The 27527-nt window shown below is 33.5% G+C and overlaps 1 protein-coding gene across 1 annotated transcript in view; it reads left to right on the top strand.

Moving 5' to 3' along the window:
- Positions 1 to 4862: 4862 nt before the first annotated feature.
- The window catches only part of LOC108993713 (50S ribosomal subunit assembly factor BipA), a 40521-nt gene continuing 17856 nt past the window's right edge, over positions 4863 to 27527 (top strand). The window contains exons 1-6 of the mRNA XM_018968708.2: positions 4863 to 5305; positions 16873 to 16947; positions 17658 to 17808; positions 18243 to 18311; positions 18439 to 18611; positions 19031 to 19168. Of these exons, the coding sequence (XP_018824253.1) occupies positions 4949 to 5305; positions 16873 to 16947; positions 17658 to 17808; positions 18243 to 18311; positions 18439 to 18611; positions 19031 to 19168 (963 nt within the window). The 5' untranslated portion in view covers positions 4863 to 4948. The remainder of the gene's footprint in view (positions 5306 to 16872; positions 16948 to 17657; positions 17809 to 18242; positions 18312 to 18438; positions 18612 to 19030; positions 19169 to 27527) is intronic.

Below are 27527 nucleotides of genomic sequence, written 5' to 3'. Positions count from 1 at the left end.
ACGAAGAGAGAGGATGAAGAGAGAAAACACTTTGCTTTCGAAGAGAAAAGATGCATAGAAGATGAGAAGGAGAAGATAAAAGACTAAGGGTACGTTTGGGTAGTGAGAAGTGTTGAGAATGTTTGTGAATAGTTATGAGTAGAGATTGGAATGAGTTTGTGGGTCCCATTAAGAGTATTTTGAGTTGTTTGGATGTGTGAAGTATGTTGAGTTGTTGACTTTTGAATAGATGGTTGAAAAATGTGTGGGTTCCATAAATATTATAGTGATTTTATTTTTAGTAATAAATATTATAATGATTTTATTATAGTGATTTTTTAATATTAATAAATATTGTAGTGATTTTATTTTACTTTTATATATAATAATGATAAATATTATAATGATTTTATTTTTAATTTATATATAATAGTGATAAATATTATAATGATTTTATTTTATATATATATAATAGTGATAAATATTATAGTAATGTTATTTTTTATTTATATATTATAGTGATTTTATTTTTAATTTATATATAATAGTGATAAATATTATAGTATTTTATTTTTTATTTATATATAATAGTGATTTTATTTTTTATATATTTTAGTGATTTTATTTTTTATTTATATATTATAATGATTTTATTTTTTATTTATATTTAATAGTGATTTTATTTTTTATTTATATATAATAGCGATAAATATTTTTTATTTATATATTATAGTGATTTTATTTTTTATTTATATATTTTAGTGATTTTATTTTTTATTTATATATAATAGAGATAAATATTATAATGATTTTATTTTTTATTTATATTTAATAGTGATAAATATTATAGTGATTTTATTTTTTATTTATATATTATAGCGATTTTATTTTTTATTTATATATAATAGTGATAACTATTTTTTATTTATATATTATTGTGATTTATTTTTTATTTATATATTATAGTGATTTTATTTTTAATTTATATATTTTAGTGATTTTATTTTTTATTTATATATTATAATGATTTTATTTTTTATTTATATATTAGAATGATTTTATTTTTTATTTATATATTTTAGTGATTTTATTTTTTATTTATATTTAATAGTGATAAATATTATAGTGATTTTATTTTTTATTTATATATTATAGTGATTTTATTTTTTATTTATATATTATAATGATTTTATTTTTATTTTTATTTAATATTGATAAATATTATAGTGATTTTATTTTATTTATATTTAATAGTGATAAATATTATAGTGATTTTATTTTTTATTTATATATAATAGTGATAAGTATTATAGAATGTTTGTGAATAGTTATGAGTAGAGATTGGAGTGAGTTTGTGGGTCCCATTAAGAGTATTTTGAGTTGTTTGGATGTGTGAATTATGTTGAGTTGTTGACTTTTGAATAGATGGTTGAAAAATATGTTGGTTCCATAAATATTATAGTGATTTCATTTTTAGTAATAAATATTATAATGATTTTATTATGGTGATTTTTTAATATTAATAAATATTGTAGTGATTTTATTTTACTTTTTTATATATAATAATAATAAATATTATAATGATTTTATTTTTAATTTATATATAATAGTGATAAATATTATAATGATTTTATTTATATATATATATATAATAGTGATAAATATTATAGTAATGTTATTTTTTATTTATATATTATAGTGATTTTATTTTTTATTTATATATTTTAGTGATTTTATTTTTTATTTATATATAATAGAGATAAATATTATAATGATTTTATTTTTTTTTTTATTTATATATTATAGTGATTTTATTTTTTATTTATATATTATAGTGATTTTATTTTTTATTTATATATAATAGTGATAAATATTTTTTATTTATATATTATTGTGATTTATTTTTTATTTATATATTATAGTGATTTTATTTTTAATTTATATATTTTAGTGATTTTATTTTTTATTTATATATTTTAGTGATTTTATTTTTTATTTATATTTAATAGTGATAAATATTATAATGATTTTATTTTTTATTTATATATTATAACGAGTTTATATTTTATTTATATTTAATAGTGATTTTATTTTTTATTTATATATTATAGTGATTTTATTTTTTATTTATATATTATAGTGATTTTATTTTTTATTTATATATTATAGTTTATTTTTTATTTATATATTATAGCGATTTTATTTTTTTATTTATATATAATAGCGATAAATATTTATTATTTATATATTATAGTGATTTTATTTATTATTTTTTATTTATATATTATAGTGATTTTATTTTTTATTTATATATAATAGTGATTTTATTTTTTATTTATATTTAATAGTGATAAATATTATAGTGATTTTATTTTTTATTTATATATTATAGTGATTTTATTTTTTATTTATATATTATAATGATTTTATTTTTATTTTTATTTAATATTGATAAATATTATAGTGATTTTATTTTATTTATATTTAATAGTGATAAATATTATAGTGATTTTATTTTTTATTTATATATAATAGTGATAAGTATTATAGAATGTTTGTGAATAGTTATGAGTAGAGATTGGAGTGAGTTTGTGGGTCCCATTAAGAGTATTTTGAGTTGTTTGGATGTGTGAATTATGTTGAGTTGTTGACTTTTGAATAGATGGTTGAAAAATATGTTGGTTCCATAAATATTATAGTGATTTCATTTTTAGTAATAAATATTATAATGATTTTATTATGGTGATTTTTTAATATTAATAAATATTGTAGTGATTTTATTTTACTTTTTTATATATAATAATAATAAATATTATAATGATTTTATTTTTAATTTATATATAATAGTGATAAATATTATAATGATTTTATTTATATATATATATATAATAGTGATAAATATTATAGTAATGTTATTTTTTATTTATATATTATAGTGATTTTATTTTTTATTTATATATTTTAGTGATTTTATTTTTTATTTATATATAATAGAGATAAATATTATAATGATTTTATTTTTTATTTATATTTAATAGTGATAAATATTATAGTGATTTTATTTTTTATTTATATATTATAGTGATTTTATTTTTTATTTATATATAATAGTGATAAATATTTTTTATTTATATATTATTGTGATTTATTTTTTATTTATATATTATAGTGATTTTATTTTTAATTTATATATTTTAGTGATTTTATTTTTTATTTATATATTTTAGTGATTTTATTTTTTATTTATATTTAATAGTGATAAATATTATAATGATTTTATTTTTTATTTATATATTATAACGAGTTTATATTTTATTTATATTTAATAGTGATTTTATTTTTTATTTATATATTATAGTGATTTTATTTTTTATTTATATATTATAGTGATTTTATTTTTTATTTATATATTATAGTTTATTTTTTATTTATATATTATAGCGATTTTATTTTTTTATTTATATATAATAGCGATAAATATTTATTATTTATATATTATAGTGATTTTATTTATTATTTTTTATTTATATATTATAGTGATTTTATTTTTTATTTATATATAATAGTGATTTTATTTTTTATTTATATATTTTAGTGATTTTATTTTTTATTTATATATAATAGAGATAAATATTATAATGATTTTATTTTTTATTTATATTTAATAGCGATTTTATTTTTTATTTATATATTATTGTGATTTATTTTTTATTTATATATTATAGTGATTTTATTTTGTATTTATATATTATAGTGATTTATTTTTTATTTATATATTATAGTGATTTTATTTTTAATTTATATATTTTAGTGATTTTATTTTTTATTTATATATTATAATGATTTTATTTTTTATTTATATATTTTAGTGATTTTATTTTTTTTTATATTTAATAGTGATAAATATTATAATGATTTTATTTTTTATTTATATATTATAGTGATTTTATTTTTTATTTTTATTTAATATTGATAAATATTATAGTGATTTTATTTTATTTATATTTAATAGTGATAAATATTATAGTGGTTTTATTTTTTATTTATATATAATAGTGATAAGTATTGTAGAATGTTTGTGAATAGTTATGAGTAGATATTGAAGTGGGTTTGTGGGTCCTGTTGAGAATATTTTAAGTTGTTTGGCGTATGAAGTATTTTTAAAAGTACGAGAATACTTGGAAAGTGTTGAGAATTCTTTGTAAGCCAAACATAGCCTAAGGGTATGTTTGGCAAGTGAGAGTACCTCACTACTATTCTTTACTTTATTATTACTTTTTATCTACTTTTCTACTATTCATTACTTTTCACCTATTTTTTACTACTATTTAATATTTTATTATTACTTTTTCACTACTATTCATAAACATTCTCAACACTTCTCAACACTTTTTATTACCCGAACGTACCTAGAGGAAAAATAAAAAAGGAAATAAAAAGATTCAGAGAAAAAAAAACCTAAAGCTACCCACCCTCTAACACAACTGCATCCAAAGATCAAAATGTCCTCACTTAAATGGACACAAAACGCCAAAACAAAAACATTGATCACACACAAAAGATGAAAAAATCGTTGTTTACAGCTATTACCACTTATTATATATAGGATAGATTCATATATATATAGATGCATTTATTTATTTTAAAAAATATTCATATTGCCTCATGATGCAAATCAATTAACAAATATATGAAGAAATCACAATTGTTTGGGTAGTGACTATTTATTATTTTATTATTTATTTTTATTAGTTATTATTATTATTTAATATTTTATTAATATTTTTTTATTACTATTAACTGGATATATGAGATCATCACATTTTTAATTTAATTAAAAAATAAAAAGGGGAAAAGGGCCAAAAAAAAAAAAGCCGCCCCCCAAAACCCTCTCTTTTCCCATCTCTTAAACCCTCCAACCTCCATAGCTGGGACAGCAACAGAAAACAGAGCCATTTCTCCTCACGAAATGGCGGGTCCGTTGTTGCTCCGTTCTCTCTGGTCCACCGCTCGCAAATCCCTCTCTTCTTCTCCTCCTCCTCCTCCCCCCTCTTTTCTCAGAAAACCGTGCCTTTCCCCCCGTGCTCCCTTCCTCCTCTCACGCGCCTTCTCCTCCGCCACTGCAGCCCCGTCCACTGCTGCGCTCGCCGATAGCGCCCTTGATCCCTACCGGCTACGGAACGTGGCAGTGATCGCCCACGTCGACCACGGAAAGACCACCCTCATGGACCGACTGCTCCGCCAGTGTGGAGCCGACATACCACACGAGCGTGCCATGGACTCCATCAGCCTCGAGCGTGAGCGCGGTATCACTATTGCTTCCAAGGTCAGTGTTTTGTTGACGAGAAAGTGGGGCAATTTGAGTGAAACCCTGGATTCTTGTTAAATTAGTTTCCTGGTTTTCTTTTCTTTAGTTGACAAATAGGTGCGTAATCTTGTTATGGAATTGCTTCGTTGTTGCTGTTATTCCAAGTGTTTGTTCTGAACTTAGTATGGTAACGGGCCAGCAAATGGTGCTTAAAAGTTAATCTGTAAGTGTATGCGTACCGAAAACTAAATCGCTTCTTCTTCATGATTTTAGTTTAATGAAAAAAGTTTGCACACCAACCAGGGATATGTAATCTTATTGAAGCTATCTAATTTCATTCTTTGATCGTCATAATACTGGAACGCTATCGAGTATGAGCTATTACACCCAGAATCACCATTAATATGGTTTGAAGAATATACATAAAGAACAGTGTTACTTACTAAAAAACTCTTTTTTGATCAATAAATAGGAATTTTGTTAAAATTAGGTGAAGGCATGTACACGAGGCTTACTAAAAAACAAATAATAATAACGTAAGAACAGTTTTTTTGTTTGGGGGGGGGGTCGCATATACATGTTTGACCCCCGATGGCATTTTGTTTAGAAAAGAGAGTACATTTGTGGGCACCCGATGGCATTTTGTTTAGAAAAGAGAGTACATTTGTGGGCATATTAACGGGATGAAATATGGAGTATCTTTGGTCTAGTGGATGCTAGTGCTGGTTGTTGTAATTGAACTACCATAAGGGTAGGTTGCAAGAGGTTTTGTGGGTTTGTGAAGTTTATAGTATGGAATGGTTGGAGGGTTTGATTTTGGCATGGCATGTGGTGTGGGGATCTAGTATTAAAAGAATATCTCCTGAATTCTTTCCCCTTCCCCAAATAGCTTTGGATGAGAATGCTTCTATTAGTTGTTTGGAACACTTAGAAAACAGGGAGATTGGTTCTTGGAACTGAGCTTTCCAAAACTAGGAAATTCTATATTCTAACCACCCAGCAGATGAGGGGGCTGATAGATTGTTTTGGGAACAAAACTGAATTGGTATATTTGATGTCCCATCTTTTCCGGTTATTGAGTGGGTTTGGGGATGTGCAATTTCCTTTGAAGAGTATTAAACATCGGAAAAGTACTAAATAAGTTTGTGTTTTTCTTGTCTGAATATTTGTGTTGGGCAAACTTCTAACTTTGGATAATCTCACTAAAAGGAAAATCATGTGAGTGAACTGGTATTGTTTGTGTGAATTCAACGAGGAATTAGATGATGATGTTCTAGTGCTCATTTCCCAAGAAGTTGTGGCCTTTTGTTTTCTCTTTATTTGGGTTTCATTAAGTGAAGCCCAAAGAGGTAATTGAGATGTTCTTGGTTAGAAAGGATTGTTTGGGCAATATAAGCACAGCTTGGCCTTTACTCATATATAAATACAAAAGAGTAGCTTGGTTTGAATTACAACTCCTTGCCAAATGTGGACTATCTGTAGATTATTGAGTTTTAATGGTGTTGCGCTCTATGCTCTCAAGCATAAATTTATTTTGCAGATGTTTCTATGACTAGATGATGGCTTGTAGTGGTGCCTATATATTTTTGTGTGTTTTTCTAGTTCTAGTTTTTTCAAGTTCGAGATTGATCTCTTATTCCTTATTTAAGTATATATCGTTTTTGACCACTTATTGTTTTGAAAGAAGAGCAAACTCCATCTTGTTGTATTATATATAATATATGCATATCAACCATATGATACATTCAAAAGCATCCTATATATTGTTTGCAATTAATGCTTCTATGCCTATTTTGAATGTTTCTACCTTTATACGCTAGTGAGGTAGCACAAGGTGACCCATCTTGAATGATGTTTCTCATGTAATAAGATATTTTTATTACTAATTTTTGTGTTATTCTTTTTTTTTTTTTTTTTTTTTTTTTTCTTTTTTTGAGTATGATAAGTTTTATTAACGAACAACAATCTCAATGGTCACATGATTTTTTACATATGAAGCACCAATCCGCAACAAATAATCCACACTTTCTCAAATTATCCATGGTCAAACTTTTTCCACCTACCAACAGAAAAATGCCCACCTTAGAGCGCTGGCCTTGGATTATCCAAATGCCAGTGAAATGTAAAATTTGACTCAATTTACATAAAATTATAGCATTGGATTATCCAAATGCAAAAATATATGACTTTTAGCTACAGTGTATCATACTCGGTGGTCATATATGCAAGACTATTGTACAAAGACCAAATCTTATTTTTATTCAATAAAACTCAACGCTGGTTTCTTTTCCTCGAAATTATTTTTCCCAAGGACCCAAACCGAGCTTCCTTCTTCTCTCCTCTTCACCATTTTCGTTCCTGCTCTCCCTCCCCTCTTCACCATTTTCATTCCATCCAGTTTCTAGAAACCCCAAGAAGGATTTCACAAAATCCTCCCAGTATACTTTGTCTAATTATGGATTAAGCAGGAGAAAGTGGTGAAAACAACACAATCCCCTCTGCGACGAGAACATAGGAAATACTACCGTGGAAATGGAAGCAGTAGCAGGAGGAGGAGGAGGTGGAAGTACGCTGTCAGAGATATACCAGAATGCCTTGAGTACTCGAGCGGTAGCATTGGGATGGACTCTCCAGAGCTCTCATCCTCAATCACCAGGGACATTACCCACATCCAATCCCTCTGCATCGAGATGGACCGCCTCTGCCGCTCCCTGCCCTCCAAGTCACACCATGATCTCTAGAAATGGTGGAATTTCTCTCTTCCTCCAATGAATCCTTGGGGACGGGGACTCACTTAATTATTCTCGTTAGGGTTTGAATTTTGTTTGTTATATTTCTTGGCCTTGTTCATAATCCCATCAATTTAGGAATCGATTCATTTTAATATTGTGCGAAAGGCCATTCCAATTCATTTTTCACTGGGCAACCAAATACCTTGTAAAGGAATCGTTTCAAAACAAATTATTGCTCGGTGATTGTTTTCTTCTATGTCCGTTGAGCTTTAGTTCAGATCCTTTAAGCATATAGGTGCCAATAGTACTTTCACGAGCATTCGATCTTGAGTTTGTATGAAAGTTATAGTATATCATGACCTTGCAGTTTTTTGATAGGATCTTCAGTTTGTGTAACTTTATGCGGTATACAAACAGGAATAGGATCCTTTCCACGTGTTAATTTATACTATAACAACTTATGATTGTGTGCATGTTTTTGTCTTTTCTACTATGGATTTAATGCTTCTTAGAAACACAATGACCAAAACAAGCATGTTTTGAACTAGATTAGATACTATCCATTTCAAGTGAAATGGAGAGGGTACTTATCTATAAAACAACTATATTAGTGTTGATGCAATTTAATTATCCTGTTTAATGCAGAAAAGTTGAGCAGGTAGGAGTAGAGTCTGAATCTTTGAAACAAAGTTTGGATAAGTATTCTTTAAGGAATCAGAAGAGGGTGATGGCCGTTCAGCCACATGTGATGGATTTACATGTGGCTGGGCAGCAACTTTGTGATTGGGCATTATCTTTATTTTTTGTGATGGGCAGTAACATTAGTGATGGGCTGACTTTTGGAGGTGTATATTTTTGTGATGGGCTGAAATGTGTTGAACATTAGTGATGACTTATGTTTTTATTAATGGTTTTTTTTGAGCTGAAAATGTAATAGACGTGTTTTTTTCAATGGTGTTGTATTAAATATTTAGAATGTATTTGTTGCACTACAGGACCCATCCACATCTTTATCCAAGTCTCATATTGTATAACATTAATATTTCTATGTAGCTCTTAATTTAGAAAAATAATTAATAGAACAAAAAAAATTGAAAAAAAAATATTATTAAATTTATAATATTTTATTATTATTTTGACTAATAGATGGATAATTCAATGTGAGAATAAGTTTTGAGTGGAATAGCCAAATGCAAAATCATGTCATATTATACAAATTTTACATTTGCATAATCCAATGCTAATGCTCTTACTAGGCACCTTAGATCTGCAAATGCATTTCCTAGGGTATTTATTGACACAATGACAGGTTAATGCCTTATAAAAGGAGCTAACCGAAAATCTGGAATTTCCAGCATGAATCCAAAACAAACTATCCTCCCTTCCCTGAACAATCTTCATATCATATAATCTTCCAAAAAAATCAGAGGCGACATTCATTGTCCAATCATGTACATCTCTAACAAAATTGACATTCCATTGAAGATTATTATTTAAAAAAATAAAGGAATCAGCCACTGTGGCGTCTTGATCTCTAGCAATCCTAAAGAGGGAGGGATAAATATTCTTTAGAGCCAAATCCCCACTTCAAATATCATGCCAAAATTAATCCTTGTCCCATCACCCACCTTGTATTTAAAATGATTGACAATTTCCCCCCAACCCATCCGAATAGACTTCCACAAACCCACCCCATAAACTCTAACTTCGTTAGAACACCAACTCCCCACATCCTTCCATATTTATCAACAATATTTTCCCATATCAAGATGATACTCCAAAGCCATTTCCCAAGAAGAACATTATTGAAAAGCCTCAATTTTCGCACCCCCAATCCTCCACAAGAAACCGGTGAGCAAACCTTATTCCAGCTAACCCGGCGAAACTTTCTTTCCTCCCTATTACCTCCCCACAAAAAATTTCGAAAAATCCTCTCAATTCTATTAGCCACCCTTGCCGGCAAAAGAAATACGTACGAAGATTAGACAACGCACTCTTTATCAAAGTAATTCTTCTCCCTTTAGACAAATATTGCTTTTTCCAACCAACCAACCTCCTCTTAATCTTTCTCAATCACACCACCCCAAATCATCAAAGATTTGTGAGGAGCGCTCAAAGGAAGTCCAAGATATCACATAGGTAAAGTGAGGATACCTTACACCCCAAGATATTAGCCAAATCCAATATATTCAATATAGAGCCCACTAGAACTATTTCAAACTTAGTTAAGTTAATTCTAAGACCAGAAACAACTTCAAAACTTAACAAAAGGGCTCTCAAAGAATGAAAATGATCCTGGTTAGTCTCACTAAAAATTAAAGTGTCATTTGCAAAAAGAAAGATGTGAGATTTTTATGCTTCCACTAGACTCATCTCCCACCAAAAACCCCGACATGAAACTCCCATCCATCACTGCTTCAATCATTCTACTCAAAGCATCCATAACTAGAGCAAATAGAAAAAGAGACAAAGGATCCCCTTGCCTCAAGCCACAAGAACTATTGAAGAAACCAACTAAGGTACCATTCACCAAAATAGAGAATCTGACTGTCAAAATACATTGCTTGATCCACAAATACCACTTCTCTCCAAAACCACATCTCCCAAGTAAGTACAAGAAAAACTCTCAGTTAACATGATCGTATGCCTTTTCCATATCCAATTTAACTAGAATACTGGATTTGCCCAATCTGATTCTACTCTCCAAACATTCATTAACTATTAAAATTGAATCAAGAATTTGTCTTCTCCTCACGAATGCATTCTGAGATTTCAAGATAATCTTTTCCATCACCCCCCACTCATTCGGTTAGCTAACACCTTGGAAATGATTTTGTACACCCCATTGACCAAACTAATAGGCTGAAAATCCCTCATTTTCACAGCCCTCTTTTTAGGAACAAGTGCAATAAATTTCATAAACGAATGAAATTTAAGAAAAACCTTCATAACATCTTCTTGCACAATATCCCAACTATATGATACGATCATTAAGCTCCTACAAATTCCAAGAGAGGATCTTAGGCTTCATGAGCAAAAAGATGCCCCCTCCCTTTCAATTTGTCCCTTCCGCCACTCTCCTCCTTCGTATCATAATTAATAAAACATTTGAGTCTTCTTAGTTCCCTATGTGGTTAGCTTTTTTTTTTTTATAATTAATAAGAGAAATTTTATTCCAAATAAATAGGCATAGCCCAGTACACAGGATGTATACAAATGAGAACACCTACTTACAAGCTAAAACAAAATATAACTAAAGCAAAACATTACAAATTACAATCATTCCCATTCCTTACAAGATTCTTCACCCAAAAGCTTAAAGTACTAAGGCAATACTCCCTAAGTTCCCCTATAGATTCGTTTTCTCAATGAGAGGGCGGGTAATTCTTCTGTCTTCAGCCATGGAGGATTTTTCTTAGTTGATATTTGATTTGGAATTGCTGGATCTGCCTTTGGTGGGGGGAGAATATACGTGGTCTAATTATAGAGGAGGTTCAAGGCTGGACAGATTCTTAGTCTCTTCTTCTTGGGAGACTCATTATCCGGAGTTATGTCAAAAAGATTGCCTAGGGTATGTTCTGATCACTTTCCCATTTTACTTGATTGTGGGGGCATTCATGAGGGTAGACATTATTTTAAGTTTGAGAATATGTGGCTTGAAGTTGAGGGTTTTGTAGACAAGGTGAGAAGCAGGTGGCACTCTTATCAAATTGTGGGGACTCCTAGCTTTGTTTTGGCAAGTAAACTCAGAGCTTTGAAGGCTGATTGAAGTGGAACAAGGAAGTTTTTGGGAATGTAAAGAGCAGAAAAAATCTCTTTGGGAGGAGCTACAGGCCTTGGAGGTTGAGGGGGAAAGTGAGGAGTCTTTGTTAAGAAAGAAAGAAGTGGTGTTAGAACTTGAAAAAGTACTTTTGATGGAAGAAATATCTTGGAGGTAGAAATCGAGAGTTCTATGGCTTAAAGAGGGGGGATAAGTGCTCTAGTTTCTTTCATAAAATGGCTAACTCTCATAGGCGCAACAATGCTATGGAGATGATCAAAGCTGATAATGATATTGTAACACCCAGTTCCCGTAGGATAGAGATGTTATTAACATTTATAACATAGTGCCCGATAAAGAGATTCATATCCTAAAATACCTCATTTATTGAAATTCATCAAAACGTTAAAACTGAATTGAACATGATTGTTTTAACAATTGAACATGATTGTTTTAACAACTGAACGTAAAATAAAAGAACATAAACTAATCCCATGAATGACATAAAAAAAGAATCTAATTCTTGTGTGAATAACACTTATTCATTCCTAAGTCTTTGTACTAAATTTATTCCTGGGAATCCAGCTTTGCATCATCATAGACATCATCTGCGAGAATTAGACATGGAAGAAAACAAGAAGACAAACAAACAAAATGAGTCGAATACTCAGTAAGTAGCACATCATACCGTAAAATATAATTTTTTTTTGCCTAATATGCAATTAATTTCTATGAGACTCTTCAAAACATACCTACAACTTCATAGATTACAATCAAACACGTAACATGACTTTCTGAAGGATTTTACATACGTATATCGTCACAGACTCACATAGCATATGTTTTAATCATTAACCAAAAGCGGAAGCATACATAATCGTGGCAAACATGTAATCGTGAATGCATAATATCTTGTTTATCTTGTCTTATCATGGAGTGAAACACGTTTGGGTCCGTGTTTCACTTAACTTGCATAACATGGAGTGAAACACGCTTGGTGGGTCCGTGTTTCACTTAACTTGCATAACATGGAGTGAAACACGCTTGGGTCCGTGTTTCACTTAACTTGGATAACATGATGTGAAACATGCTTGGGTCCGTGTTTCACTTAACTTGGATAACATGGAGTGAAACATGCTTGGGTCCGTGTTTCACTTAACTTGGATAACACGGAGTGAAATACGCTTGAGTCCGTGTTTCACTTAACTTGCATAACATGGAGTGAAACACGCTTGTGTCCGTGTTTCACTTAACTTGCATAACATGGAGTGAAACACGCTTGGGTCCGTGTTTCACTTAACTTGCATAACATGATGTGAAACACGTTTGGGTCCGTGTTTCACTTAACTTATGGTTAACCACGCTTGAGTCCGTGTTTCACTTAACTTATGGTTAACCACGCTTGAGTCCGTGGCACCGTAATATTTCTTAACTTTCTTAATGCATGAAAATTTATTAGGTTTTCATGAATATTTCTAACATGGCATATTCTTGTACATGGCATAGCATAACATGGCATAATATGTCATATTCTTGTACATATCATAGCATAGTATGTCATATTCTTGTACATGGTATAGCATGACATAGCATAACATGACACTTTCTTATACATGGCATAACATAACATGGTACTTTCTTATACATGGCATAACATAATATGATCTGAATATTTTATGACATTTCATGGCATACATAATCTAAGTACTACATGAACATGGCTTGCATGATATGCCTATATGAATATCTCATTGCTCTCATATGATTTTTAGTAACATTCAATTAATCAAACAAATTCACTCATTCAAGCATAATCTCATATTCCCTCAAGATCATGAAAGGAATCTAACCTTGGCTTGTCTCTTAGTGTAGCATAGATAACCATCATAAACACATCATATTTTCATACATGACAATAATATTCACAATACGCATTCATTTATATGATCATACTATTTACTTCTTAGCGCTGCTTCCTGATTTCCAACTTGTAGCACGTTACCAAGGGAAGAAGGCTGTGGTGACGACGGCTCTCGAGTGGCTGGAATTGACCGGCGATGCGACTGGGACCTCGGAAGGGAGTGCGAGGCGGAGGGAGTTGCCTGGTCGGCGGGATCTGTGGCTGTCGTGAGGTGATCCGACTCTTCTAGTGGCCAACGGAGGGCGTCGGCGTGTTCTGTGGTAGTTTTCGGCGAGGTGGTTGATTTGGTATGAAGAGTAGTGCTAGGGTGGCTGTTGGGAAGTGGTTTTCTCTGTCTGCCGAAGCTACTATGGTGGCTAGTGTGTGAGAGTTTCATGGTTTTTGCTAAGGGTCTCGTGGGTTTTATAGATGAGGGGAAGGAAGTTATCGTGAGTGACTTGGAGGGGTTTAAGTTTGACTGAACTTTGGAAAACTACTCCCACAAGGAAAGGAACACTTGAGAGGATATTAGAGTTTTGAAGTGTTTGAATTAGAGATAATTTCAATTTAGAAAACTCCTAGACCAAACAGAAAGATAAAAGAGGCGTATAGTAGAGAAATCCTATTCAAAACAAATTACTACCTCAAAATATATCTAATAAAACAACAACAACAACAACAACAACAACAACAACAACTACAACAACTACAACAACTACAACTACTACTACAACAACTACTACAACAACTACTACTACTACTACTACTACCAAAATTTTATGATTATCAAAAGTTTGAGAAGTCGATGAATGCCACATTTATCGCTCTAATCCCTAAGAGAGTGGGTGCTTCGGAGTTGAAGTATTTCAGTCCCATTACTTTGGTAAGTGGAATTTATAAGATAATTTCGAAGGTTTTGGCACATTGAATGAGCAAGGTGATGGATAAGATTATTTCTAAACCCCAAAATGCTTTTGTTAGAGGTAGAAAAATCATTGATTCTGTGCTGATTGCGAATGAGTGTTTAGATAGTCGGATGCGGTAAGGTGTTCCGGCGGTTCTTTGTAAGCTAGAAATGGAAAATGCGTACGATCATATAAACTGAGATTTTCTCTTCTACATGCTTAGAAGATGTGGTTTTGGTGATGGGTGGTGTGGTTGGATCAGACATTGTATTTTGACTGCTCGGTTTTCGGTTTTAGTTAATGGGCAGCCTTGCAGTTATTTTGTTCTTGTTATGGAGGCTTTGAGCCGTATGGTGGAGGTCGTGGTAGGAGGAGGTTTTATATCAAGTTTGTCGGTGGAAATTAATAATAATCGCTTTATTTCTATATCACATTTGCTTTTTGCTAATGATACTCATATTTTTTGTGATGCTGTTGCGGAACAGATTCAAGCTTTGTCTTGTTATGTTTTCAAGCCGTATCCGGGCTAAAGGTGAACTTGGGTAAAGCAGATGTTGCACTAAGGAGAGTAGGGGGACTTATGGTGTGCGTTTATGGAAATTTATTAGAAAATGATGAAATAATTTTGTGAAACAAGTCAAATTTGTAGTAGGTGATGGTTCAAGAGTTCGATTTTGGTTTGATGTTTGGTGTAGTGAGAATGCACTGTTTAGAGTTTTTTCGGCTGTTTTCAGGTTGGCTGTTAATCAGCAGGCCTCAGTCTCAGAGTTGATGAGTTACTCTAATGGAGAGGTGCATTGGGATGTTAGATTTTTCAGACCTTTCCAGGATTGGGAAATTGAGGAGGTTACGGATTTTTTAGATTGTTGTATTCAGTGGATATTAGACGATATGAGAGGGATCATATGTACTAGAGATATACAGCATCTAAAAAGTTTTCTGTTAGATCAGCATTACATTTCTTTTCCTTGGAAGAGTGTTTGGAAGGCTCATGTTCCATCAAAGGTTACTTTTTTTGTATGGACAGCAGCAATTGGGAATATTCAGACAATTGACAATTTGAGAAAGTGTGGAATGATTGTTATGGAGCGGTGCTTCATGTGCAAGAAAGCTGCGGAATCAGTGGATCGTCAACTTCTACATTGTGATGTGGCTAAAGTGTTATGGGATGGTGTGTTTAGAAGATTCGGACTGACCTGGGTTATGCCAAAATCAGTGGTAGATTTACTCGCATGTTGGACTAGACTTCATACTTGCTCTCAAGTGGCAGCTGCGTGGAAGATGATTCATTTGTGCATTATGTGGTGCATTTGGTTGGAAATGAATGATAGGTGTTTTCTCTTGTATACCCCGTGTGAACTTGGGATATGCCTAATTATGTGGTTTAATAAATTTTTCTTACATATAAAAAAAAATCTGATGTATCCTAGAACATCAATGAGGTGACTAAAGTATTTATTTCTGAGATCAGATTTTGATTGGATGAGGGCTGGTAGAGGCTTCCGTTCATTATCTCTTTTTTTTTTTTCCCTTGAATTTTAGTTGTTCTTTCTACCCTAGGGGTTGGCTTGAGTGGTAAGGGCCTTGGTCATACCCCCAAGTCTAAGGGGATGTTTGGAGAATGAGATGAGATGATAATTTTGTGAATAGTAGTAAGATGGTTTATGAATAATAGTGAGATAGTTTGAGTTAAGTATTTTTTGGATTTTGGGAAAGGAGAGAGAAAAAGTTGAATAAAAAATATTATAAAGTTAAAATATTGTTAGAATATAATTTTTGTTTTGGGATTTGAAAAAATTGAATTGTTTTTTGTTTAAAAGTTTGAAAGTTTGAGAAAATTGTAATGATTAGTTTGAAAGTGTTTTTGTTTGACCAATGTTTGAGAAAGAAATGAGATGGGATAAGATGAGATGTGATGAGAATTATTACCAAACATCCCCTAAGGTTCAAACCTTTGGGTGGGTGCAAAAAATTCCTATGAGCCACGTCCCATCAATGAGAAGTAGATAATTTATTTGATCTCTATGACGTGGACGTGTTACACGGTTTTGAGGTTTAACGACATAAAAGACATAGTTTTGCATGGTCTTTGGGGTTCCCGTCATTGGAAACAAATGTTAGCCATTTTTTCTTGTTTATTTCTTTCTCTTTAGTATATCATTCATTTACATGCTATATAGTAGCACTACGTTTTTTCTTATATTTATTTTGAATAAAATTTTGTCACTTGTCATGAAAAATGTGGTCCTTTTCAAAATCCATCCTGATACGGTAATATTCATGTGCAGGTTACATCCATTTCGTGGAAGGAGAATGAGCTAAATATGGTCGACACGCCTGGACATGCAGATTTTGGCGGTGAAGTAAGTCCCCACTCGGTGCAATATAGTGCTTTGAGACTTCTAGATGGTTGCTAGCTCAATCCTTTACTGACCATTATTATATGCATAAATCATCAAGGAATTATAAAATTTAACATGAAAAAATAACTTATCAAATTCAAAATGTGACAAAATAATATTTGTAGATGAATGATTTACTAATTACATTTAGGAGGAGCCAAGGAGGCATGACACCATGTACAAATTTTTGGAAACAGTTATATATTTGCTGAATTATCCCATATGTCGGTGGTCTCATGTTGAGTGAGCTCTTTTTGAAGCAAAGCCTTATTTATTGGAAATTATAGTAGTTTATACATAAATATCAGCATTTAATTTAATGAATACAATGTCAATGAGCAAATTGTGTTATTCTCTGAAAGCTTTTTTTGTTTATTTTGATAAGTAAGATGAGTATGATATCCTTTGAAAGTTCTACTACTATGATTACAAGTGCCTAACCTTTTGGCCGTAAATGAAGTGCAAAATAGAGTGGGAAGGCAAGAAGTTTTGAATTGGTTGTAATGCAAGTTATTTCAGATTCACAAATTTAATGCTTTCCTTTGTCCTGAGGCGCTTCAAAGTAGAACTACCCACCTTTCTCAAAATTCTTCTTTAGAATTTTCAAATTTTTAAATTTTTAAACTATTGAGTTGATCTCAGTGCAACTTTGTTTTTTATGACGCAAATAGGTTGAGCGGGTTGTTGGTATGGTTGAAGGAGCAATTTTAGTTGTAGATGCTGGAGAGGGTCCACTTGCACAGACAAAGTTTGTTCTTGCAAAAGCATTGAAGTATGGGTTGCGCCCTATTCTTCTTTTAAACAAAGTAGACCGACCTGCAGGTATGACTCTGTTATTCATTAATATGCTAACTTTCAATTTAAAAAATGGAGTCATAAAAAATTACATGATTGTTGCTAGTCATTATGTCTTGAGGCAAAAACAACAAAAATGGAGAACAACAAAGTCAAAAGCCAAAATATTAATTGTCAATCTTTTTGTTCAGTTTCCTCCAGAGAAGGCATTTTATTATTGTTTAAATCATGATTGGTATCCTTTGCCTCATTTGCATCTTTCCATGCCTACTGAAAGGAGCTTTGTTGTCTAGCTTTGACTTACATGAGATTTGCAACCTTCATAATATTTTTGGCAGCAATACTAAATCTTGCATGCAATTACAAATGGCAGTAGTATCTATTTATCAGGTGAATATTTTCTGCTTGCACACTTTTCTTTAGGCTTGCCCTTATTGTGTTTATGGTTATCGGTTATGCAGTTTCTGAGGAGAGGTGCAATGAAGTTGAAAGTTTGGTTTTTGATCTTTTTGCAAATCTTGGTGCTACAGGTGTGAGAGATGTTGGATGTTGAAAAACTTTAATGATGATATTTCACTTACCTATTCTGTGACGTTCACCAGCTTTATAAATGACCTGGGTGGAAAGCTAATGTAGATTTTCTGATAATTGTTTTAGAGGAGCAGCTGGACTTTCCAGTTCTCTATGCTTCTGCAAAAGAAGGTTGGACTTCAATAACTTTCACCAAAGATCCTCCTGCTGATGCAAGGAATATGTCACAGTTACTCGATGCCATCATAAAACATGTTCCGCCACCAACAGCTAGCATTGATGCCCCTTTCCAAATGCTGGTTGGTATTCTACTGTTTTTGGTTTTCTAAAGAGTATTAGTGTGTGTGATTTTTCCTTGCAGCTTCTTTTTTTCCCCATGAATCAAGCATGGAAGTATACTTTTAAATATTGGTGTGAGTTGCCTTTAGATTATTGTCTGTGTGCAAATTAAAAAGAAAATTGCTGTGCTTCACAAACATGGAAGCTCTAATATTCAACTCGCTCTGAAGTCTTAGGCAGCAGAACCCATAAGAAAAAGGGGCAACATAGATGGTGATGCCTGTAAAGAAGAAGATATAAATATTGTAGTTTTGTTAGGGCATCTGGCATAGTTGCTTTTTTCTTTTCTTTTTTTTCCTCCCGTTCTTCTGGTTTCTTTTGGGCTTCATTATTAATCTTCTTCTTTGAGAACGGTGACAAACATAATAATGTCATTCAGGTTTCAATGATGGAACGAGACTTCTATCTTGGGCGAATATTGACTGGACGCATTTCTTCTGGAATTATTCGTGTTGGTGACAGAGTCCATGGACTTCGTAATAAAGATACTGGAGTTGAGAAAATTGAAGAAGGAAAGGTTTGTAGATCTTTACTCGATTTCAGATGAAAAAAGCAGTATGTTTTTGCACCTAAAATTGTTATTCTAAAAATTTTTTAAGCATTAATTTTAATTATCTTTTCACCTTATTGAAATTGAACTATCTTAAGAGTTCTGATTGCTTCATACTAGTTATTTGTGCCTAATTTTAGTGATTGTAAGAGTTCATGCTGATTATACTTGGGATTTACTTTTTGGTCCTCATTCAACACCCTCCCTCTCCCTCTCCCTCTCTGTCTATTTCTATTTCTCTTCTCTAATGGTGGTCGTTTCCTGTGAGTCTCAATGGTAACAACTCTCAATCCCTTCACCCCTTTTTGCAATAATGTATTTTGTATTTATTCATGATTTGGAGCTTGGTTTATTTCTATCCTTTTTCCATCGATTCTAAGCTTTCCGAACTGCTGGCAATGAGGGAAATCTTAGTGTTAAGTGTCATTGAGAAAAGTAGGGCATAGGAAGACAATTCTCTTGAGCAGAATTACTGTGGATTGGTTTTGGCCGCCATGGAAATTATGTTGAAGGCTGAGGGGTTACTGGAGTTTATAAAAACTTCTCACATAGGAAACAAAGCATATCCTGGTGTAAAGATATGCTAGTTTTCATGGATGATACTTGGCCAGTGCAAAATGTGCTGAAAGGGATCGTAAAGGCTTCTTAGTAATTACAGAAGAGAGATATGGAAAAGGGTGGCGAAACCTCATTGATGAACTCAGAAAAGCCTCTATTTTCTTCTCATTCCTTTCCAGTTTTGGGTCTCTACCTATTCAACCACCTAACATTCTTCAATCGTCTAACGTGGAAGACTTCAACTTGAGGGGTGAAAATCATGACTGGCACGGTGGAGGATAAGCCCTATGTAAGATGCATACAAGGGCTGGTTTGTTTTCGGTAATCAATGTTGGAGATTGGGGCTATATAAGTCAGCCCGGGCCAAATTGGCACTTAATGATTCAATCATGACCAATGGGTTTGTAAAAGATGTTGCCCCACTGTCATTAAACAAGTCTTCTTGGCCAAAGCTGCAAGCTCATTTTCATTGTAGGGCCAATACACAAGTTGGTAGAGCATCATTAATCTTGGGACACATCCCCATGTCTTGCATTGCAATAGAATGGGGACAGATAAGTTTTCTAGCTTAGAAAGAATCTCCTACCACTGTGTTTGGCAACAAAAGTTCGAAGTTTCAAGCCACCGAGCGAAGTTGACATCAAGATATTTAGTGGGGTGAGTGTTGGCTAGTCTTAAAGAGGTGAAATCTCACCTAGAAAGATCCAGTGTAGAGTTCTTGGATTTCAATTTCAAACAAGACCTTATGGAAATTCCTTTGATTGGCAAGAATTACACATGGTCCGATAACTGAGATCCCTTGACGTGATCTAGAATCAATAGATTTCTTATCTCACTTGATTGGAAAAGCTAGTTCCTTGATGTATTGCCGAGAAAGCTACTTTGATTATTATCCAATCACTTTACTTTGTTACTTGATCATGGGCATGTTGAACGAAGTAAAGGGTACTTCAAGTTAAAGGATGTGTTTAAAAGTTGCAGGCTTTGTAGACAAGGTGAAACAATGGTGGTTGTCATACAACTTCATGGCTCCCCTAGTTTTGTCTAGGCTTGCAAGCTGAAGTGTTGAAAACGTTTGAAGATATGGAATGAAATGGAGTGTTTGGACTAGTTTTGGATTCAGTTCTGATCGCTAATGAGTGTTTGGACAGCTGAAAAAGAGAAGGCATCCCGGGGGTTCTTTGTAAGTTGGATATGGAGAAGGCTTACGACCACGTGTGTTGGGATTTTCTTTTCTATATGCTTAGGAGATGCGGCTTTGGGGATAGGTGGTGTGAATGGATTAAATATTGTGTTTCGATCGCTTGATTTTCTGTTTTAGTCAGTGGAAAATCATGTGGATTTTTTCAGACTTCCAAGGGGTTTAGACAAGGGGATCCGTTGTCTCCCTTTCTTTTCGTCATTATTATGGAGGCTTTGAGTCGCATAGTGGAGGCTACAGTAAGGGGGGCTTTATTGATGGTTTTTCGGTGGGCAACAATAGCAATGGAGTTGGTTCCATTTCTCACTTATTATTTGCGGATGATACTCTTATTTTTTGTGATGCAGATAGTGGTCAGATTCAAGCTTTAAGGGTTGTTTTGTTGTGTTTTGAAGCAGTTTCGAGGCTCAAGGCGAACTTGGGAAAGTCAGAATTTGTACCGGTGGGGGATGTGAGAAATATTAACTTTCTTGCGGGCTTGTTGGCTTGCAAAGTAACCTCTGTTCCTATGAAATATCTTGGGCTTCCCTTGGGGGCGTCTTTCAAAGTTAGGAGTATTTGGGATGATGTGGTAAAGAAGATTGAGAAGAGATTGTCGAGTTGGAAGCGGTTATATCTATCAAAAGGGAGGAGATTAAGGCCTCGTTTGGTTATGCAGTTTAGATGGGATGAGATGAGATGTTTTGTTGAAAGTTGAATAAAATATTGTTTTAATATAATTTTTTAATATAATTTTTGTTTTGGGATTTGAAAAAGTTGAATTGTTTATTATATTTTGTATGAGAATTTGGGAAAGTTGTAATAATTATATGAAATGAGATGAGATAGTTTGGTTTTGTATAATTAAACCAACCCTAACCCTTATCAAAAGTACCCTTCCTAATCTTCCTACTTACTATCTTTCTCTATTTCCATTACCGGTGGGTGTGGCCAATCGGATAGAAAAAATGTTTAGAGCATTTTTGTAGGGTGGCATGGGGGAGGAGAAATCAAATTTCATCTTGTGAGTTGGCAAAGGGTGAGCTGACTGCTAGTATATGGTGGCTTGGGGGGTGCGAAATTTGAGTATGTTTAATAAGGCATTACTAGGAAAGTGGTTGTGGAGGTATCAAATGGAAGGGAACTCGTTGTGGAGGGAGGTTATAGATTAGAAGTATTGTAGTGAGAGAGAGAGAGGGGGGGTGGTGCTCTAAGGAGGGAAGGGGGTCTTATGGTGTTAGCTTATGGAAATTTATTTGAAGGGGGTGGAACACCTTTGAAAAACACCTCAAGTTTGAGGTGGGTTAATATGAACCCGCAGGAATGAAATCCTTTGAACCTATAGTCAATTTGAAAATTCACCCAAGAAAGTTAAAATCAAGTCAATGGATGAAGAATTTAGACCCGATGAGAACTCGTTTCAAGAACCTAGATTATATTAAAATCTAGACCTGTTGAAGAACTCGTCTCAAGAACTCAGATTACAAGGAGGAACGCCACAAAGGTTGTGATTTACCTTTGATAAGTTCAAAAGTTCAATCAAGAACAAGAGGAGATAAACTCAACTCACAATAAATAAATTCATCAAATTTCATAAACTTCTTAATATGAGGTTACAAAGAGTATTTAAATTAAAACCTAATTAAAATCCTAGCTAAAATAAAATCCCTTTTACCCAAAATTCCCCTGGATGAACAGTGTCGCAGCTACAGTGATGCTACAGTAACCTCTTGAAACCCTAGTTCCTAAATAGTAACTTTCCAAATAAACCCTTGGCCAAAATACAAGGTCTTCCCAAAATCCCAAGTTCATAAGAAATAAGATATATATGGGCCAAGCATCCTCAAGCCCAGTTATTCTAGACTAATTCCTATAACTAATAAAATAAGCCTCTTTAATGAAATAAACAAGTCGAAGGCCTTCAATCACATAATCATAATAGTAGGCCCTAATTTATGTTGTACTCTTTCATAGCTTGTATCACGTGGATGATCACTGGATCTCATTCTCTAAAGTCCATAATGAATATTCGGCTCTTGCTAGACTCGTCCCAAGTGGACTGCACCAATTCTTGCATTACTTCCTTGACCTTCTTAGCTCTTGATCTTGTAATTGACCTATCTGGAACTTCCAAAGGATCTTTAAGTCTAGGCCCACTTGGTTTCCATCATGGGTGGTGGAGCAAGAATTCGTTTTTGGTTCAATGAATGGTGTGGCGAGAGACCTCTCTACACTGTTTTCAGCAGGCTGCAGTTTCAAAGGTGTTGTGTCGCTCAAATGGGACCGTACTTTGGAATGTTATTTTTAATAGAAATGCTTAGAATTGGGAACTTGATGAGCTTGCTGATTTTTTCAGCTATTTGTATTTAGCGAAGATTGGAGGTAGTGGGAGTGATCGTATGCTGTGGAAACTTATGGGGAGCAAGAAGTTTATTGTCAAATCATTTTACAAGGTCTTGACAGTTTAGTAGCCTAACTCCTTTCCGTGGAAGAGCATTTGGAAGTTTTGTGTGCCGTCTAAAGTCGCCTTTTTTACATGGCCAACAGTGCTTGGGAAGATTTTAACAATGAATAATCTAAGAAAATGGGGTATGGTTGTAATGTAGTGGTGCTTCATCTGTAAGAGGAATGGGGAAGCGGTTGATCATTTGCTTCTACATTGTGACGTGGCTAGAGAGCTATGGGCTAGCATTCTAAGTAGAGCTGGGCTGAGTTGGGTTATGCCTAAGGGTGTAGTGGATCTACTAGCATGCTGGAATAGGCATCATAATAGCTCTCAAATGGTAGTGATGTGGCGGTTTGTGCTTAATGTGATGTTTATGGACAGAAAAGAACGATAGGTGTTTTAACAATAAGGAGCATGCAGTGGGGAAAATCTGGAATTTATTTGTTCTCTCTTTTACAGTGGTTTTCTATTATTGTACTAAAAGGTGGGAATATACATGAGTTTTTGTCTACTTTCCAGCTCTCTAGAATGTAATTAGGTGTCTTATTTTGTATACTTCCTGTGTACATGGACATTGCCTAGTTTCATTCGATTCAATAAAGATTCTTACTTACAAAAAAAAAAAACAAAATTGAAATGGAGTTTGGTCTTCTTGGGAAAAGGAAGTTCTAAATGAATTATGTTATATTGATGTGTTAGCAAAAGGAAGAAGATCCTTATTTGAGATGGAATTGCTGTGAAAGAAGGAGACTACGAGTGAATTGGAAATAAATGCTCTTTTAGATGTGAGTTGGAGACATAAATCCAAGGCATTTTGGCTGCATGAAGGCAATAATATCTATTTTTTCCATAGCGGACAAATGGAATTGATGAAATAACACCATTGACGCACTAATGGTGAACCATTTTGTTTATACAGATCTTATGGAAATTCGAGGGAGGATTGTGCAATTCTACAATCACCTATATTCTGAACATTTCTGTTGGTTGCCCAAAGTTGATGGTCTCCCATTTGAATCCATAGGCAATAAGGACGCCGTGTAGATGGAATGGTATTTTGAGGAGAATGCAGTCTTTGAAGTGCTGAATTCTTGGAATGGTGATAATGCTTTGGGACCCATTGGGTTCTCAGTTGGCTTTCTTTCACAGTTGTTGGGAGGTATTCAAGCTAATTTAAAAAAGGCCTTCATTTCATTTTATCAAGATTAGGGTTTTGAGAGAAAATTATGGATAGGTCAAAAATCATGTCCTAACGTCTTACTATCGCATTATATATATATTTTATAAGTAATCGATAATATTATTAATAGAGATAGGCAAAGACCAAGTACACAAGATGGTATACAAGAAATAAGATTTATCTAGGTCGAAGTATTGAAAGTTAGAAAGTCGTGAAAATTCAAGCCATTAAAATCTAAAGCTATTACCCATAGAAATAAAGTGCGGAAAAATAAAGTTCTAAGTTTGTGATACTCCATATGATATGGATGAGGATAGGTGGTGTATGAGATCCCACATTGCTTAGGAAAGAGAAGTTCTTGTTCTTTATAAGGTTCCAATGGGGCTCCAATTGCATCATTTATTAGTCCTTTTGAAGTATAGGCCATGTAGTTTGCGCCTTCCATTGGGGTGTTACAAATATTGTGATACCCCATATGATATGGATAAGGGTAGGTGACGTATGAGATCCCACGTTGCTTGGGAAAGAGAAGTTCTTGTTCTTTATAAGGTTCTAATGGGGCTCTAATTGTATCATTGACTAGTCCTTTTAGAGTATAGGCCATGTGGTTTAGGCTTTCTATTGGGGCGTTATAAATATTGTGATACCCCAGCGTTATAAATATTGTGATACCCCATATGATATGGATAAATGTAGGTGGTGTATGGGATCCCACATTACTTGGGAAAGAGAAATTATTGCTCTTTATAAAGTTCCAATGGAGTTCCAATTGCATCATTGACTAGTCCTTTTGGAGTATAGGCCATGTGGTTTGGGCCTTCCATTGAGACATTACAAATATTGTGATACCCTATATAATATGGATAATGGTAGGTGGTGTATGAGATCTCATATTGCTTGGGAAAGAGAAGTTATTGCTCTTTATATGGTTCCAATGAGCTCCAATTGCATCATCGATTAGTCTTTTTGGAGTATAGATCATGTGGTTTGGGTCTTCTATTGGGGCGTTACAAAATTCCTCTGTTGACCACTCCTTGTTTTCGAAAGTCTGATCTTTGCGCTCTTGCCATATACACCACATAATGTAGATCGGGATCATCTTCCACACAACCTTGATTTGTGGAACTCCTCTTGGAAATGTCCAACTAGCCAATAGATTGACCACAGTTGCAGGCGGCTTATTCCTCCATCATATGCTAAAAAAAGCCTTAAAGATGTCGGTAGTCAGGATCTTCCCCAAAGCTGTTGTCCATGTAAAGAAGACTGCTTTCGGAGGTGGCTTATTCCTCCAAATTCTCTTCCATGGGAACTGAGTATTTGAGGCATGGGTAAGGGACTTATAGAAGGATCGAACCAAAAAAATGCACTTACCTGCGGGAGTCCACCACAGCCTATCGGCTTGCTGTCCATTCGGCTTCACAGAATATAATATGCTAAAAAAAGCCTTAAAGATGTCAACTTTCTAATCTTGCACCACTCTACTAAACGTGACATTCCACTGCACTTGGTCCCCTAATCAAACCATGAGGTCCTCCACTGAAGCTTCTTGATTACGGGCCACTCGAAAAACAGCTAGAAAAGCATCCTTTAAGGCTTTTTTCCCGCACCATATGTCCCTCCTAAATTTAATTTGAGAACCCCCCCCCCCCCAACACAATTTAGAATGGCTATTAAAATCCCCTCACCCACGTCTAATGTGTTTCCAAACCCCCACATCATTGGCCCCATTTACCTCTTCAGTGCACCAGCTACCCCACAAGCTTCCATATTTGCAATCAACCACCAATTTTCATAGGGTTTCTGGTTCCATGATATATCTCCATAGCCACTTCCCAAGTAGGCCCCAATTGAATGTTCTCTAGTTTTTTATACCCAACCCACCTGACGTGACTGATCTATACACCTTATCCCAGCTAACCAGGTGAAGTTTGAATTCATCCCTTATCCCACTCCATAAGAAATCACGATACAATTTTTCAATCCGAGTTGCTACACGGGCAGACAATTAAAATAAAGACAAAAAGTAGGTAGGTAAGTTAGAAATGGTACTCTTAATGAGAGTCAACTGGCCACCCTTTAACAAATACAATCTCTTCCACCCTGCTAATTTCCGTCCTATCTTCTCAATAACTGAATCCCAAATGGATGAGGCCCTTGCAGCAGCCCCCAAAGGCAAATCCCAAATAGGTAATGGGAAGAAAGGCTACCTTACACCTTCCCCATTAGCACTAACTCTGACTTGTCGAAATTCACTTTCAGGCTTGACACTGCTTGAAAGCATAATAACAAAGCCTTCAATGCCCTCAATTGGTTTCGATCTGCCTCACAGAGTAGGAGCATGTCATTTGCAAAAAGTAAATGAGACAAAATAATAATGCCTCTATTAGGGTCACCAATCTCAAATCCAGCCACAAATCCATGCGTAACCACCGCCGATATCATCTTACTCAAGGCCTCCATAATGATAACAAAGAGAAGTGGGGACAATGGATCTCCTTGCCTTAGATCTCGAGAGTTGCTGAAGAAGCCGGTAGGACAATCATTAATCGATTGAGAATCTTGCTGTTGAGATGCACCAACTAATCCAAGTACGCCATCTAACCCCAAAGTCGCATCTCCCCAGCAAAATTAGGAGGAAGTCCCAGTTTACATGGTATTATGCCTTCTTCATATCTAATTTGCAAATAATCCATGTGGAGCCAGCCTTTAATATGCTATCTAGGCTCTTGTTCGCTATAATGACTGAATCAAGAATTTGTCACCCCCTAACAAACGCATTTTGTGGCTTCGTAATGATCTTGCTCAAAACCTCCCCTAATTTGTTGGCAAGCACCTTGGAGATAATTTTATACACCCCATTCACAAGGCTAATGGGTCGAAAATCCTTAATCTCTGACACTCCAATCTTCTTTGGGATTAGCGCAATAAAAGTAGCATTTAGATTTTTCTCAACCTTTCCAGC

This window comes from Juglans regia, chromosome 1, assembly GCF_001411555.2.
Source record: "Juglans regia cultivar Chandler chromosome 1, Walnut 2.0, whole genome shotgun sequence".
Classification (NCBI taxonomy): domain Eukaryota; kingdom Viridiplantae; phylum Streptophyta; class Magnoliopsida; order Fagales; family Juglandaceae; genus Juglans; species Juglans regia.
Note: the sequence above shows the minus strand (reverse complement) of the source record. Positions and strands in the feature narration are given on the sequence as shown.